Source organism: Rattus norvegicus, chromosome 18, assembly GCF_021556685.1.
Source record: "Rattus norvegicus strain SHRSP/BbbUtx chromosome 18, alternate assembly SHRSP_T2T, whole genome shotgun sequence".
NCBI classification, from domain to species: Eukaryota; Metazoa; Chordata; class Mammalia; order Rodentia; family Muridae; genus Rattus; species Rattus norvegicus.
Window position 1 is genome coordinate 73,690,001 of NC_141551.1, and position 16,229 is coordinate 73,706,229.

General features: G+C 45.9%; 1 protein-coding gene across 2 annotated transcripts in view; it reads right to left on the minus strand.

Moving 5' to 3' along the window:
* Positions 1–16,229, minus strand: part of Slc14a2 (solute carrier family 14 member 2) — a 426,972-nt gene that overhangs the window by 59,726 nt on the left and 351,017 nt on the right. For both annotated transcript variants that reach the window (NM_019347.4, NM_177962.6), the window contains exons 4-6: positions 6,085–6,269; positions 3,634–3,814; positions 2,450–2,639 (exon numbers count right to left, since the gene is read on the minus strand). In NM_019347.4, the coding sequence (NP_062220.2) occupies positions 2,450–2,639; positions 3,634–3,814; positions 6,085–6,258 (545 nt within the window). In that variant the 5' untranslated portion in view covers positions 6,259–6,269. The remainder of the gene's footprint in view (positions 1–2,449; positions 2,640–3,633; positions 3,815–6,084; positions 6,270–16,229) is intronic.

The following is a 16,229-nucleotide window of genomic DNA, read 5'->3' on the forward strand; positions in this document are numbered from 1 at the left end:
GTGTCAAGTTGACATAAAACTGGTCAGCACAAACAGCTCTATGACAGTTGCCCTTGCAATGGTAGGTGCATGGGTGAGAGGACCGAGGCCTGTTTGCTGAAGCAGACACTGTCTTGATAGGAGTATATTATCAACTAGCTCTCCAGACCTGCACACTCAAGAATATAACTTCTAGTGGCTTTCCTCTCGCTAGGACTGGAGTGGTCCTCCAAGGTCATTTGGAGGTCTGTGCACAGCCTCTTGGAGACAAGCTGACCAATATATTTGCCTCAGTGGACTATGGAATGTTAGCTGGGCCTAGAGGAAGCATGACGTGATTTAACTCAGTGTACTCTGGCTGCTGCTGCTTGACTCCATCCTAAGTCTAGGGCCACATAGTACAGCTGCAATGACAGTGGCCCAAGAATGACCTTAAGCATAAGGGAACTTTATGGGGCGGCCAAGCCTGTGTCCTGTCACCCATGCATAGTAACTTAGGTGGGCACCTTGTGCCTGCCCTTCCCTGGTCCCTCAATTAAAAACCATGGCTGTTTATCCATTGGCTGCTTCTGGGTGTGATGTTAAGAGTCACAGATATCTGGGCATGCTGGCCAAAATTGTTCTTGAGAAACCTACTGTAAAGAAATATATTTTATAGTATGATCTAGTCTTCCTACCACAAATATAACAATGTTTTCATAAAATAACTATCTCCACGCTGCATAAGTTACTCCCAGTCAGTTGTATTTTATTAACCAGTTTGATTAAAAAATGCTACTGAAGATCGTGATCTGTCGACTCCCAGATTGGAAAGCATAGGACATGGGATAATCTTGTATTTATTTTCCAAATTTCCTGAACCATAAGAAGATCCTAAAAGTCTCTTTCCAAAATGTAACAAACATGCACATATGGCTCAGAGTCATGCTAGGCATCTTGTAGCAAGAACAAGAGAGTCTAAAGAGAGGCAGGGAGATGTCACAGTGGCTGTCACAGAGGATGTGATGGACACAGGCACAGTGTGGGTTTCCTCTGTGAAGAGTATTCATTTCCTGGCCTGTGTGCTCCTTGTTAAACTGAACATACCAATGTTTCCCATTATTTGTATTCCTTCCTTGGAAGAAAATAAACCATAAGTATTCAAATAGTGGATATAAATGTCATAAAAATGTGCTCACACATTAAGTACTCAGTAAAAATTAGCTATTGCAAAATATTTTTTCTTTCACCAGATCCATTGCAGGAGGATATTTAGAGGTGGGAGGGATGGGAACTGAACTGCACTTCTTCCACTCACACCCAGGTGGCTCTGAGTATCAGGAAAGTTCGGGGAACGTTGGGACCACATAGGACAAAGCTTTAAGAGAGTCAGCCTCCACAAGATGGTGTTTATTAGTGGTACTTGATTTCCCACCGGTCATTCCTGCTTCTGTGCTTAAATCCTTGTTGCCCCTCCCACATCATCCTTCCTTTCCCCTCCAGCTCGCCATAAAAAAAATGTGCATCTCTCTATGCATCCCAATACTCAGAGATGTGAGTCTGTCAGTCTTCACTGAGCATTGTGTTATATACTATCTTTTTATGGCTTATTAATTTTGCCTCCTAAAAGCAGTTTGTAACTTCCTTAAGAAGGAGTATTTCCAGAAGTTTCCATAGCCAAACTCAGCATGCTGCTGCTTTTGTCATGAGCTAGGGCAGCTTAATTCTGTAGCAATCTCTAGTGATCTTCTCAAAGTTGACACAAGAGCAGCTGCCCAGGCTGTCTGTCTATGTATGTATGTATGTATGTATGTATGTATGTATGTATGTATGTATCTATCTATCTATCTATCTATCTATCTATCTATCTATCTATCTATCTATCTATCTATCATCTATCTACCTACCTATTATCTATCAATCAATCTATCAATCTATTATCTATCTATCTATCTATCATATATCATCTATCTATCTACCCTGTATGTATCTATCTATTATTCATATATCATCTATTAATCTATTATTTATCTATTCATATATCATCTATCATTCATTCATTCATTCATTCATTCATTTATGGTCAACATTATTCAAGCTAGACTGTCCTGAGAAGAAGAAACCATACTTGAGAGAATGCTTCATAAGATGGGGGTGAAGGCAGGCCTGTAGGGCTTAGCACCTTGAAGGCACATACCAGCCCTGGCCATGTGGTCCTGTATGGTATAAGAAATCAGGCTAAACAAACCATGAGATCGAGCCAGGCAGCAGTTTTCCTCCATGGCCTCTGCTTCAGCATTTGCCTCCAGGTTCCTGCCCTGACTTCCATGGATGACAGACCGTAATAAAACCCATGCATCCCTATGTTGCAGTGATAGACAAGTAACTAAGAAAGCGTTTAGGGATCGGCTGGGACATGGTTGGCTGAGCACTGAACGAAACACCTCACCTGTCTGTCACATCATACAAGAGGCCCATAGAGAGCACTTACCTGTCCTGGCTCAAGGCAAGGGCAGCCAAGGTTGAGACCACTGTCCCCAGTGCCCCAGCAATCGTCCACCAGGGATTCTGGATCAGGAGCCCTATGAAGATGATGAGCCCACTAAGGGGGTTGTTGACAAACATCACCTGAGCTGCTCCCCGCAGGACCCAGTCTAGGAACTGAAGGACCAGGGGCTTATCTGCAAGAGACAGATAGAGCCATCAGCACGGTACATCTTGTGTATTAGACCACTAGTTGGCATAGAAACTCAGACACACGGGGATGTGCCAGCCAGGGTATTTCTCTTGATTCAGCCTGCTTTGGGGTGGGAGTGTGAAGGGGTTGGGAGTGGATGTTGGCACCCAGCCCAAGGCTCTGAGTGGCCTAGCAATTGGTCTACAGTGGGTGGTAGTTTTTGCCATACAGACTGAGGGACCATGCTGAGACTAATTTAAAGCAGTTCCAGCCATTGGCTTGGTTGGCAAGGAACATTCCATGGGAAATTTATTGGTCCAAGGGAAGAGGCCGGGAGGGAGGTAAACTCTTGCTTTGTGTAGTGCCATGTGTGACTCAGTTGAGGGCTGATATCTGAGCAGCAAAGAAAGAGGCTTCAAGAAAGGATGTTGGAAAAGAAATTGTTAGAGCCCAGCTGTGAAAATCATTATTGAATTGGGGCCTAGAAGAAGCCAGGTGTAGGAGAGGGGACATGCGTTCTGCCTTCTCTGGTTTGGTTTCCAGGACAACCACGCTAGTGGGGGGTGAGGGACTGATGGGGAGAGTGTGGTATTTGCTAAAGCATTCAAGTTCAGAGAGAGGTGAAAAGGAAAGAACCCTGGAGCTTGCAGAGGGCGATGCCGATCTTTTCTTGGCCCATAATGGGTACAGTAAGTGGCCGTGGAACAAATGGGGGAACAGTCTTATGGCTTATTTGGGAAATATGGCTGGTATGTTACTAATTTGTTTGCCCTCTATCGGTTCCACACAGGGATGAATGATTGGCAAAGGGCTAAAAATTAATGAAATGTATTCATTATAAAAGGGAATGACAGGCTATTTGGGTACACGACCACCTGGGATCAACTCAGTTTCCCTCTACTTTGTCAGTCCTTGCTATGAGGGGGTGAAGGAGCGGCCATGTTGTCCAAGCTGTAGGAAAGATTGCCCCCGTCCCTTGGTCCTCCCCGGAGACTTACCTTTCAGCCAGTTCTTGCATTCCTTCATGTCACCAGTGAGGTAGCTCACAGCTTGGAAGAGGCTGAAGCCTCCCCGGCCTGCAGAAGCCCTGCGGGGCAACTCGCTTTCTCTCCGTTTACTCCGCTCGTTGGGCTTTTCAATCTTCACTATGTGGCTGTCTTCATCCGATGATCGGAGATCCTTCATGGAAAAGACAGGAGAGAATACCAAAGAATATGCCTTTCACCTATTGTTCTTTCTTTGAGACCGGGTCTCCTTTGTGGCCCAGTCTGTTCTTGAATTCTGTACAGCAGGTAAGCCTCCTTTTGCTTGCCATCCTCCCTTCTCTGTCTTCTGACTGCTGGGATTATAAGTACTTGTTACCAGACTTGGCTTCAAATAATATGTCTTTTTGATAGCAGGGACATTTGGGAACAGAGGGCATTGGTCAGGATTTTTGACAGAGATATGGTATCATGAGATAAAAGATGAGACTCCTATTGTCTAAAGTTGTACTCCATTGTAAACCAGGACTATTAAAGATTCTACATGATAGCTTTTCTTGGTTAATATGAGCTTTTGGGCTAATATCCACTTATCAGTGAGTGCATACCATGTGTGTTTTTGTGACTGGGTTACCTCACTCAGGGAGATAGTTTCTAGTTCCATCCATTTGCCTATGAATTTCATGAAGTCATTGTTTTTAATAGCTGAATACTAGGCCATTGTGTAAATGTACCACATTTTCTGTATCCATTCCTCTGTTGAAGGGCATCTGGGTTCTTTCCAGCTTCTGGCTATTATAAATAAGGCTACTATGAACATAGTTGAGCATGTGTCCTTGTTATATGTTGGAACATCTTTTGGGTATATGCCCAAGAGTGGTATAGCTGGGTCATTAGGTAGTACTGTGTCCAATTTTCTGATGAACCACAATAGCTTTTCTTAATGATTTGTGACAAGGATTCCTTTTAGCAGTTTGATGATACCTATAGACTTCTTTCCACAGTAAATATTTGGAAGTATAAATAACAAAGGAAATTATATTGAAATGCAGTATTTAAAACAATTGCAGTCCCTAGATAAACATGTATCTAATGACAGTAAAACTTAAATCAGTGATGGGTGGTTACATGGGACCTCCTCAACCCAGGACAGTTCTGTAAGGTTAGCTCAGATCCTTAGCCCACCACAAGATCAATCATGGCCCTCCCTGTGACTGTCGAATAGCTCACTCTCATCTTTTGCAGAGTCCTGCTGCCCCTCCTCATCCTTGAGTTGTGCCGAGCCAAGCCCAGCCCAGCCCAGCCAACTTCTCACTTTCAAATCTTCATGTGAAAGTCCAAGTCCTGGGCAATCTGGTTCATGACAGCTTGGATGGAAATCTCGGCTACTACTAACATGTCTGACATGTTACGTGTGTTGTGCAGAATTGAAGTAAATGCTAGCATCCATTGGAGGTTACAGATACAATGCTGGATTATTTCCCTCATCCAAGTTCGTCTGCTCCTCAATTTTACATGTGGACTTGCTGGTCAAGACTTCTTTCTCTAAAGCTGTGTTTTTCAGTATGGTAGCTCATAATGCAGAAAGCTCCTGAACATTTGAAAAGTGGCTGTTTTTAAATAAACTAGGAAGAGATGGGAAATTCCCAAGCTTCATCAACTAAAGACCAATGAGTGACAGTGCATGTAACAGTGAAAGATTAGAAATCTCTTTCTCTGAGATCAAACACAAAACAAGGGTGTCTTCTCTCTTTTTTTTCTCTTTTTTTCGGAGCTGGGGACCAAACCCAGGGCCTTGTGCTTGCTAGGCAAGCGCTCTACCACTGAGCTAAATCCCCAATCTAGGGTGTCTGCTCTTGCCCAGGCTACTCAGCACTGTGTTCTAGCACAGGCAAAGCGGCAAGGAGAGGAAACAAAAGTAATACAGTGTAAACAGTTTAGGGATAGCACCTCTATTTGCAGATGGCATGCCCTTTTATATAGAAAATTCTTAAGGCAACTGCAAAGGTCCTACTAGAGGTGTAAATAAGTTTAGAAAAGTTACAGAATAGAAGATCAAATAGGATTTATTTTTATGTCGCAGCATTAAAAAAAACCCTAAAATTTAAACTAAGGAAACGATTTTTTATTCATCACAGCATCAAAGAGCAGGACATATCTGTGGGTGAGTTTGACAAAGGGTGTGTAAATATTGCTCACTGAAAACAACACATCACTGAAAGAAACATAAAGGTCAAAATAAGTGGAGAGATATCCCAGGTTCATGGGTTGGAAAACTTGGTCTTATTACAATGGCGATGTTTCCCAAATTTATCTACAGAGTTACTAGAGTTCCCATCAAAACCCAAGTCATCTTTTTTTTTTTTTCTGTAGAAATGGCCAATTTGAGCCTCAAAGTCATATGAAAATGTCTCCTTTCACCTTTCACCGCCTTTGGTCTCACATCCTGGTGGTGTGGGAACTCACCTTTTCTTCAGGCATTTCCAGCAGGGGAAGGGCTGGGTGTGTATCCTGGGAGCTTGAAGGCCAGGTAGGGCTGCTTAGCTCTGACTCATACAACTTGTATCTGCTGGAAAGAGGCTCTGGCAAGAGGGGGCTGCGGTTGTTGTCAGACATCTCCTTCAGGGGATGGTCGCTCATCTGTCATGTGACTGGTAAGAGAGGATGGGAAAAGAACTGATGAATTGGGGCATGCACAAGGGACTTGGGTAAGGTACGAACGCGGGACACGTGAGGAGGAGGCATGGCATCCAACCCACCTGACCTGGAGGGATAAGCAGTGGCCTCAGTGGGTACGTGAATACAGTTCTTTTATGAGACAAATCTCATGTCACCCAGGCTGGCCTTGAATTTAGCCAAGCATGACCTTGGACTTCTAATCTTCCTGTTTGTATGCTTTGAGATCTGAGATGACAGGAACGTGGTCCAGCGTTCTGAGCTCCCTAGTGACACCAGTGGAACTATATCCCCATACCCGGGTGTTGGGGGGGACTTCATGTGCCTACAGGCAGTGCTGCCAGAGGGTCTAGAAGCTAATCTTCCATTCACAACAGTGTAACCTTTAACCTATCCCCACTCTCCCATGCCAAGAATAAAGTCCTTTTTAGTTGTAAACCTTTTTTTGACCACCTAGGCAAAGTCTCTTTTTCTTTTTATCATTTACATATATATTTTTTCTCTACCATTCATGGTTCCCATGTTGCCATCTCAGCGTGGCAGTCAGTTGGAAACTTATTTTTACTGTGGTAAAACTCAAACATAATCCAGCACTGGTTGGGGGGTGGTGTCTAGAAGAAACTCATTATTTTATGTTGCTAGGGAAACTGTGTTGTTCCACTTGGTGTCTAATCCCTGCTCTTCCTCCTGTATCCCCTGTGACTGTTCTCATCTCTTTTCCCCCCGTCCTTCCTCAGAGGGACACAGAGGTTCAAAGCCCTGGCATGTTCTGTTGGAAGCTGTGTATAGCCAGGATGAGGGTCCTTTCCCTTCTACGTAGGCCTCCTTTCTCACTCACGGCTGAGGCCAGGGCTTGTGCTGTGGTTAGCTCCCGGAACTTGTTTCATTTCGCTGCCTCTGGCAATACTGTGTCCCGTTCTTCCATTAAGTTATTATAACTCTTCTTCGGCACTCTCCACTCTATATCTATATCTTTATCTATATCTATATATTTATATTTATGTCTATATCTATATCCATATCTATATCATCTATCTAATCTACCTCTATTTCTATCTCTATCTAATCTCTATCTATCTATCTATCTATCTATCTATCTATCTATCTATCTATCTATCTATCTATCTTTATTCATTGTCCTCTGAGAGTGGTTTTGAACCTGCACATAGTCACCTCTCAGTATGGTTTAGCCTTTCCTTCATTGCTCTGTGTTGCCCCATCTGAGTTATAGAAAGCCTTCCTTAGGACACTGCAGATCCTTAACATGCAGGCCACCTGCCATTCCTTACAGCTATTTAAGGTGCTACTCAAACGTTGCACAGGCTCCTTCTGGAGGGGATCATGACCTGCCTGTCCCTGCATCAGCACCACTTCCTGTCCCTATATCAGCACCACTTCCTGTCTCTGCATCAGCACCACTCCCTGTCCCTGTATCAGCACCACTCCCTGTCTCTGCATCAGCACCACTCCCTGTCTCTGCATCAGCACCACTCCCTGTCTCTGCATCAGCACCACTCCCTGTCTCTGCATCAGCACCACTTCCTGTCCCTGCATCAGCACCACTTCCTGTCCCTGTATCAGCACCACTTCCTCTCCTTGCATCAGCACCACTTCCCTGGTTATTTCCTTTCCTGAGCCCACTGAGAGGAATTCTTGCCCTCTACTGTTGCTTCCAGACCAGCTCTCCTGATGCACACCACACAGCAGCCACTTTCCCTGACCATCTCCTTTTCTCTAGCTGCTCATTACTCTTACAGACTTCCCTGTCTCTGCCTCAGTAAAGGCTTTCGGCGCTCCACCAGCCATTTTCCTCCCCACACAAATTCGATGCCCACTGTTCATTCTCTGGCCTCTCATCTTCAGGAGTTCTTTCCATTCCACCAGTTACCACAGTCAAGGCATGGGTTTGAAATTATTCCTGTATGAGTTCTCAAAAGTCAGCTCTCTCTCCCAGTGCCTACCTCTCATATTTTCCACTCAGTCGCCCAAGGGGTCCTTATGATCCAACTCTTTGACTCCCTGGAGACCTCTGATCCTCTACTGCCAGCGGCCATCCCTTTCCTTTGTGATTATTAGATATCATGGCTTATCGTTTACCTCTTGAATCCTTGCCCCCATGCATGTATTGCAAAACCCCAGCATTTGCAAATCCTAGCCTCCTTCAAAGGTGCCTCCATCGAAAGAGTTCCCATTTTAGGCTATCTTACAAAAACCCTAGAGTTGACTTATTGTTACCGTCTTCATTACCCTCCAAACATGGCAATTCTGTCCTTAAAGGTGTCCTTATGTCCACAGTCACTATCAGCTTGCTGGTGTCATCGCTTGCCTCTTCTCTTGTCATCACCACCTGGACATGCCTGCTTTACTTTTGATTCTGCAAGCCTTGCTCTATAGGGCTGTTTCATAAGAATGTCCCAATCTACCAAAGACCATCCTATCCTTAAAACCTGTAATGAAGCCAGGCATGGTGGTGTATGTACCCTTGCTACCCAACACGTGGGAGGCTGAGGCAGGAGGGGTCTTTTGACTTTGAGCTTGGGTTATATTACCAGGACCATGCCAGCCAGAGACTGTCTAAAATAACAAAACCTAACCAACTAACCTTACTAACCTCCTCCCTCCAAAAAGCCTCAGATGATGTCAGATCAAAACCGACATCTTTAGCACACAAGCAAGGCTCTATGTCATGTACTGCCGCATTACTTAGCTTTGTTTCAGGCTTCTCTGGGCCATGGCTCTGGGGTCCATACAGGGGTCCTGCTGATTAGTGAATGGTGTTGAGCCCCTTATAATCACGTGACACTGTAAGGGTTGTAGTTGTGGAAGGTCTGTCTGTCCTTTACTCTTTAGTTGGTGGGGCTTGTTTCAACCGTGTCAGAGAAGCCTTCTCATACCCACCTTGGAGTGGGAACAGCCACCAACCATGACAAGGGGGTTCTGCCTTCTGAAAAGACACAGCTGGAGGGCGGCCACTTAAGCCATTGGGAGGCTCCTGAGACCCACGAGGATTTCTATAGTGTTACTTAGAAACAAATACTGTTGGGGCCCAGTATTATTCCTTATAGATGATGTGTGGATTTTGTATAAATCTCCCAGAGCTCAAGATTCCTAAGGACAGTGATTGGTTCTCCTTCTTTCAGTGTCTCCGGCTCCTGGCACAGTTCTTGGATGTAGTAAGAACTCAATAATTAACACTAAGTGTAAAGAGGAAAGGAATGAAGAAGGGTGAGAAGGGAGGAGGAAGGGGGAGAAGAGAAAAAGCAAGACTCCACAGGACAGTAAAAGTGAGTGCATTTCCCCAGAAAGCTTCAGGAATCCTGGTGGCTCTTAGGAGTCTCTGAATGACTTAAGAAGAGGGTGGCTACATCCCAGCTCTGCAGAGAGGCCTGGCCATAACTAGTACTTGTTTGTGCTATCAAGATCAACTCATTAAACTAGAGCTGAGTTTTATGTGTCTCTACAAATATAGCATTCAGCCTGCCTAGACAGCACTGTCCGTCTGGAACTGGGGTCCTCTCCCTGATTTGACTCTACAGGTGCGTTTTCACTGGAAAGCGCTGTGGAGAGGAGGAAGAGAGCAGGCATTTGGGAGAAAGTGTAAGGACAAAGCTATCTGTCTCCAAGTGTTCTCTCGCCCTCTAGTGGCCCAAAGGTGATACAGCATCCTTGGGTCCTTAGTAAAAACTTCAATGGAAACAATAGCTAGGCAGACAGACGCCCAGACATGAGAGCCATCCATGCATCTGGAAAGACACATACACAATCCACTAACGGTCTTGGTGAAATAATAATAGTATGGTAAAAACCCTCCATTTTATTGACTTTAAGACGCTATCAACTAGAAGATAGGCATTGATCATTTTGCATACCACCAAAAGGAAGAAGATCCTGCCAATAAAAATGATTGTCTGTACCCTGATTGATGGTCATGCCAGGGAAGTACTCTCCAAAGGGCGCTTTCTTCTCTGCCCAAGTCTTTGCTGTGTGCAGACAATGTTCTCCTAGAAAGTCAAGCCATGGAGCAGCAGATAACTATGTTTTTTGCACGTGACTACGGTGCTCTCTGTTCTTGCCAGAGAAAACCTCACCTTTAACTGTGCTGTCTCCAGACAGCAGAGACTCACAGCTCGTCAAGAGGAGAGCTAGCCCCCAACTGGAGCTCCCCTGTCCCTCTCACTGCTTTGTTGGGACCGAGCTGAGGTCTGAAGGGCTGGTTCCGGGCCCCGGGCTTCGTTCCAGGCCCTCAACCCGGTTCTCAGTTTCATAAGCCCACATGGCCTCTGCAGGAACGGCATGCTTGTATCTTCTCTAGGGAACACAGCGTTCCTCTGCCATGGGAATGTTTATCCTGTTAAAACACGGGGAATTTTGGCTGGAGGGCAGCGGTGTGATGTGTGGCGAAAAATGGCCTTGTAAAGAGAAGGTCCCGGGACCTGGGACGTGCCCTAGCCACTTACACTGTGCGGCCCTCCATGTTGCCCTCTTTAAAGGGCAACCTAGGATTCTTAGGACAATTAAAGTGCTGACTCAGTTCCTGGCACACAGTAGGCAGTCTGTGTTTTTAATTTTCCTTCAAGCACTCTCAAGGTGAATCATTTTCTCTCTCCCTTCTTCCCTCCTCTCTCCCTCCCTCTTTTCTTTTATGCTTTTAGCACACAAATAATTAGATTCATTATGACAGTTTCATACACATGTATCATGATACTTTGCTTGTATTTTCTATACTCCAATGTTCTCCCCTACCCTAGCTTCCTCCCAAATACTCCACCTTCTGCTTTCTTATTTTACACACACACACACACACACACACACACACACACACACACACATTCCACACGAAGGAAAATGTGACATTTTGTCTTTCTCCTTCTCCACTCATAGTCCCCTTCCTACTTTCATGGATATATTTAAATCTAGATTCTGCATCTGAGAGAAAACACACGATATTTGGGTTTCTCAGTCTCAATGAGTCTTTCAAAAGTTTCCATAAAGTGTCGCCGCTTGGTAGAGCTGGATGTGGATCTCTGCCCCCGCCACGTCCTGACTGAGGGCCTCAGAGCCTGTTCCCAGCCCTGCTTCAGCCAGTCTATTAAACTGGCTTCCAAGAACACATAATGATCTGTTTGGCGTGCTCTCTCTCTCTCCTTGGCTGCCCCATACCTTCTCTTCTCCTTCAGAAGTACCGACAGAAAGGCTATTTGGCTCAGCCCCACGCGGCTCTATAATGCCAGGCTTCCCAAACAGACTGGCTTCTCTATTCTCTTTGCAAGAGCCCTTTTTATTGGGTACCTTCTGTGATTCATAGCTTTAAGTTGAAAGGTCTCAGAGCTGTCTAAGAAGAGCTGAGTTTGAACAGTGAAGAAGGGGCAATGGATATTAGGCACCGAGGGGGAGTTTGGGGGCACAGGGTAAGCCTGGTCAACTTGTTCTTCCACAGCTAGGGGCACAGAGGTTCAGTGCTCAAGTTAGGTCTTAGATTCATGGGCAGGTAAGAGAATCATACTCCAGATCAAATCATACTCCAGAAAAAAAGAATCTCTGAACTGTGCCAGGAATTCCCTTGTGGCACATGGGGAGGGTGTCCCCATCAAAGACGAGGACAGAGACCCTGGTGCATTCCCCAGCGTTTAGAAAGAATGATTCTTAACTCTATTGCTCTAATCGCAAAGTCTTATTTTGGCTCTTTTCTCTAAAAGATTGTTCATTCCTCACGGAACTACAAAAACATACCCCGTAGCCAAAGGGGATGGGCTGGTTTCCATCCAGAATATTCCTACTGCCCGGTGTGGGACTGGGCTTGGCCTTGGAGGGTTAATGTGCAGTTTAGTGCTCTCTCCCCATCATGGTCTCTTAGGTTTAAGTGTAGTTGTGGGCTGAGTCTCAAATGGTCCATTTACACTGCTCTGGGGCTGCCGAAGCTCTGAAGGAGGAACAGTGATTAGTGGCTTATTCAAAATAGGAGTTGAATGGATTGGTTTTTCGATCAGTGCAGGGAAGATTTCCATTCAATTTTACAACCTTAGGATCCAGGGTCAGGGGTGCCTGCTGCCTTGCATTTTTGGGCACTGCTACTACTGGCCAAGATTCCACAGGTCCCAGAAGGCTGCTTGTTTTTAATGTGACTAGCCCAATTAGTGGAAACCCTTGGATCTATGTGGCTAACACAGCTCCCCCTCCCCACTCCCCATCTCCCTGCAATGCCTTCAAGTTCTGTCCATCATCCTACACGTAAAACATTTCTACTTAGAGAGAATTAAGGGCTGACTGATCCTAAGCCTTCTTTTCTCGGGGTGGGGAGGGGGGGCAGCCCTCTTGGTTTTCTTTGGTCCCCTAGGTGAGGCCCCACACTCTGCCATTTTGGTTGGTCGCCAGGCAGGTAGATCATTAGGCAGGTAGACCAGGGAACAGTTTACTAACTGGGCCAGGATGAGCTGTACCTCTGTCGGAGTGGGTTGTGTAAGAGGCTGGCTTGGTTCTGGATTTATTAGGGATGCTCTGAGATTTTCTTGGCAGCTCCAGCCCACCAAGGCTAATCTGGACTGAAAGACTGACTCCCTGGCCAGAGGTTCAGGCTGGGAGGGATAGGGTCGGATGCAGCATAGCCTTTCTGGGCCAGCTGCCCACTGTCTGGACTCAGAGACACTGGGCCTTCGGCCTATCTTTTGGTTTCTCCTGCAGGGCCTGGGCTGGGGTGCTGTAGCTGGCAGGGGAACTTTAGTTGTGGCCTGGGTGGGGGGACGGCGGGGGGGGGGGAAGCAAACCCTGTTTGATGCTTCTCATGGGCTACCAACGAGATTGGAAGGTCATTTGCAAAGAGTGGCTATCCCCTTCTCAGCTGATACTTTTTTTTTTTTAAAGATTTATTTTTTATTTTTATTATATATAAGTACACTGTAGCTGTCCTCAGACACACCAGAAGAGGGCATCGGATCTCTTTACAGATGGTTGTGAGCCACCATGTGGTTGCTGGGAATTGAACTCATGACCTCTGGAAGAGCAGTCGGGTGCTCTTAACCACTGAGCCATCTCTCCAGCCCTCAGCTGATACTTTTAAAGTGGGGTGATCCTTGAATGTTCCTTCCGTATGTTATACCCGTCCATGTCTCACTGAACCCTGTCAGAGGCAATTATTAAACCATCAGGTTTTTCTCCATGTGTGTGCCTGCCTGTATTGGCATATGTTCTCCTTTAGGCTGTGCCACACCAACCCAGGCCCAGCTCAGCTCTACTGTGATGTGAATGATTTGCCTTGACTTCCGGGACCTCTGCCCTGTGTTCTACCTCACCACGGCCAAGCTCCTTTTCTGACTTCCCATGGGCACTCCCAAAAATCTCCTCTGGTCTAGTTGATGCTTAGGGTATATTTGAAAGAATCTTCCTCTCTCCTCCCCTCCCTCCTTTTCTTTTTTCTCTACTTCCCTTGGTCCAGTACTCTCAGCTGTGGCCAGGTAGGTAGCGTTGGGCAGTTACTGTTATTGAATAGAAGTTGGATAGAGACAGACGACGTTCGCATCTTGGGAAAGGTCCCAATTTCCTCTCTGCCTCTGTTTGGCCATTTCATCTGTGAGCCATAGACAGAACAGTGCCTGTCCCATGGGGTTTCCTCTCTGCCTTTGCTGTTTATATGTCATCTCTTACAGACAGAAAGGAAGGCATTAAGGACAGCTTCCTTCTGGTATAGCGTTGTCTATGTAACAAGTATACTGAGTGAATGAATGAATGATTGAAATGACCACTGGAGGTTGAAAATTGTGACTGTCCAAATAAATCCTGGACTGTTTTTGGATCATCACAGGCATCAGGCTTCACACCCCCCACAGCAATTTTCTCAAGTCACCCCCAACTACAGCTTCCTCACAGGGGTGGTGGCAGCCAGAGAGAGACGGATACTGTTTTGTTTTTCATTTGACAGGACTAGAGAAATGAGAGCACTTGGTTGAAGTCATATAGAAAGTTGTTCCAGGGCCTGAACTGACCTCATGCTCAAACCTAGGCATTCTCTGTAATGACATCATCAACTCCTTTGCTGTGGATTCTGGGCCCTTCCTTGAAGATGTCTCACCTACAGTGACTATCGGATGATGGGTTTTTGATGCTCCCTGGAGCCCAGCTTTGTTTAGTTTAAGTGTGTGGCTTTGGATTCTACGTAAAAGCACCTGTCCCCTCCTCATTACAGCGAGAAGCTTGCTTTGTGCATGCACAAAACTCTTTCCTCACTCAGGCAGGGACTCTGTTTTTCTGTTTGAACTCAAGGACTTTGTTCCTTCATAAGTACTTGTCTGGTGTTCTCCTTCCTATTGAAACATGCCATTGAGGGTCGAGGAGAAGTATTGGCATTCTGTCTAAGCTCCACCCCACAGTTACCTGGCAACAGCTAGGCATGCCCATCACTATAAAGGGGGCTACTTGCCCCCTCCTCTCTCTCTCTCTTGCTTCTTGCTCTTCCCCTCTGTCCCTTCTCTCCCTATTCCCCTTCCCGCCTTCCCTCCACGAGCTCATGGCCGTCCTTTACTCCTCTCCTCTTCTACTCTTCTTCTCTCATTAAACCTTTCCACATGGGACCATGTTGGTCCGTTGTGTTTTGTCCAGACGCAAACCAAGATTACTACCCCAACAAGGAGGGCTCATGGGACTTAGGAGGGTATCAAAAGGTTTTAGAGAAACTTGCAGGATTCTGGAGGGCCAATTCCCGGCAGGATAAAGAGTAGAGAGCAAATGTTGGGGAGGAGATTCTGAGTGGCCGAGCTGCAGAAGGCAGAGGCTTCTTAGACTGTTGAGCTGAGTGACAGGGTGCAGCTTTCGTGAGCTATCGTGTGGGAGTGGGCTTGTCAGTGACAAAGTTGCTGGTGAGTTCTCTCTGCTTGTAAGTAAGTCCTCCCTCACACTCCTGTTGGTAACCCAATTTACAAAAAAACCCACTGGTTTCACTACGCTGAACTTTGTCAAAATCGTGGTGTGGCATGGGTTTCTTTTTTTTTTCCCCCTGTGGTGAGTAGACTGTGTATGAGTGTGTGTGTGTGTGTGTGTGTGTGTGTGTGTGTGTGTGTGTTGCATCTTCCCTAGGAAAAGCTTATCACAAAACAATACCACCCAAACCAAACCAAACCTAATCAACAAACCAACCAACTAAACAAACAAACAACCAAAAACAAAACATAAACAAAAACAAAACAAACCCAAACCACCCTTTATTCTGCACAGATGTTTGTATTTTAAAAGCAATGCCTGTGTAGCACGAGGAGGAAGGGCTGACCCTAGGTAGGTGGTGTTTCAGGCTAATGCTTATCAGGTGCCATTCCAGGGCCCTCTCATTCAGAGAACACCCAAGACATGAATACTGAACCCGTGAGTACTCCTGCAGGATGCCTGGCTGCGCTCATAACAGCATTAGTCATGTTTGGTAGGCTAAAGGAGGCAGCCAAGAGTGTTAAGTCTTGGGTTTCCCTTAAGTGCCAGCAGGAGCACCAGTCCTTGAGTAAGTTAGTACAGCATCCAGTGGTTGTGCCTCCTCCTTTTGCCTCTGTATAGCATGTCTCAGCATGCTATGACATCGGCGGGAGTCCTCCTAGGCAGTGGATTTTCCCACAAAGCCTACCGTTCTTCAAAATTGGCTTCAGGTGGCATTTTCAATGATGATCTTGAATCATCCACTTAGCCTGACTTGGTGGAAAGCACAGTCGGTGACAAGTAGGAGAGGTTGGGGCTCTGATAATAATCTGAAGGTACCCAGAAGTCTACGGTAGAGAAAAGTAGAGCTCCAGGGAAAGATACCAACTGTGTGTAGCCACACTTGGCTTAGCCTGTAATACAAGGGAGCAATAGAGTTATAGAACTTAACAGAGTCTACTGTTTCCAAATGTCTTGCTGGCCAATCAAGGAGAACGGAAGCTCACCAGGTAGACGTGACTGCTCCTTGTTTCAAGCTCTCAGAGAAG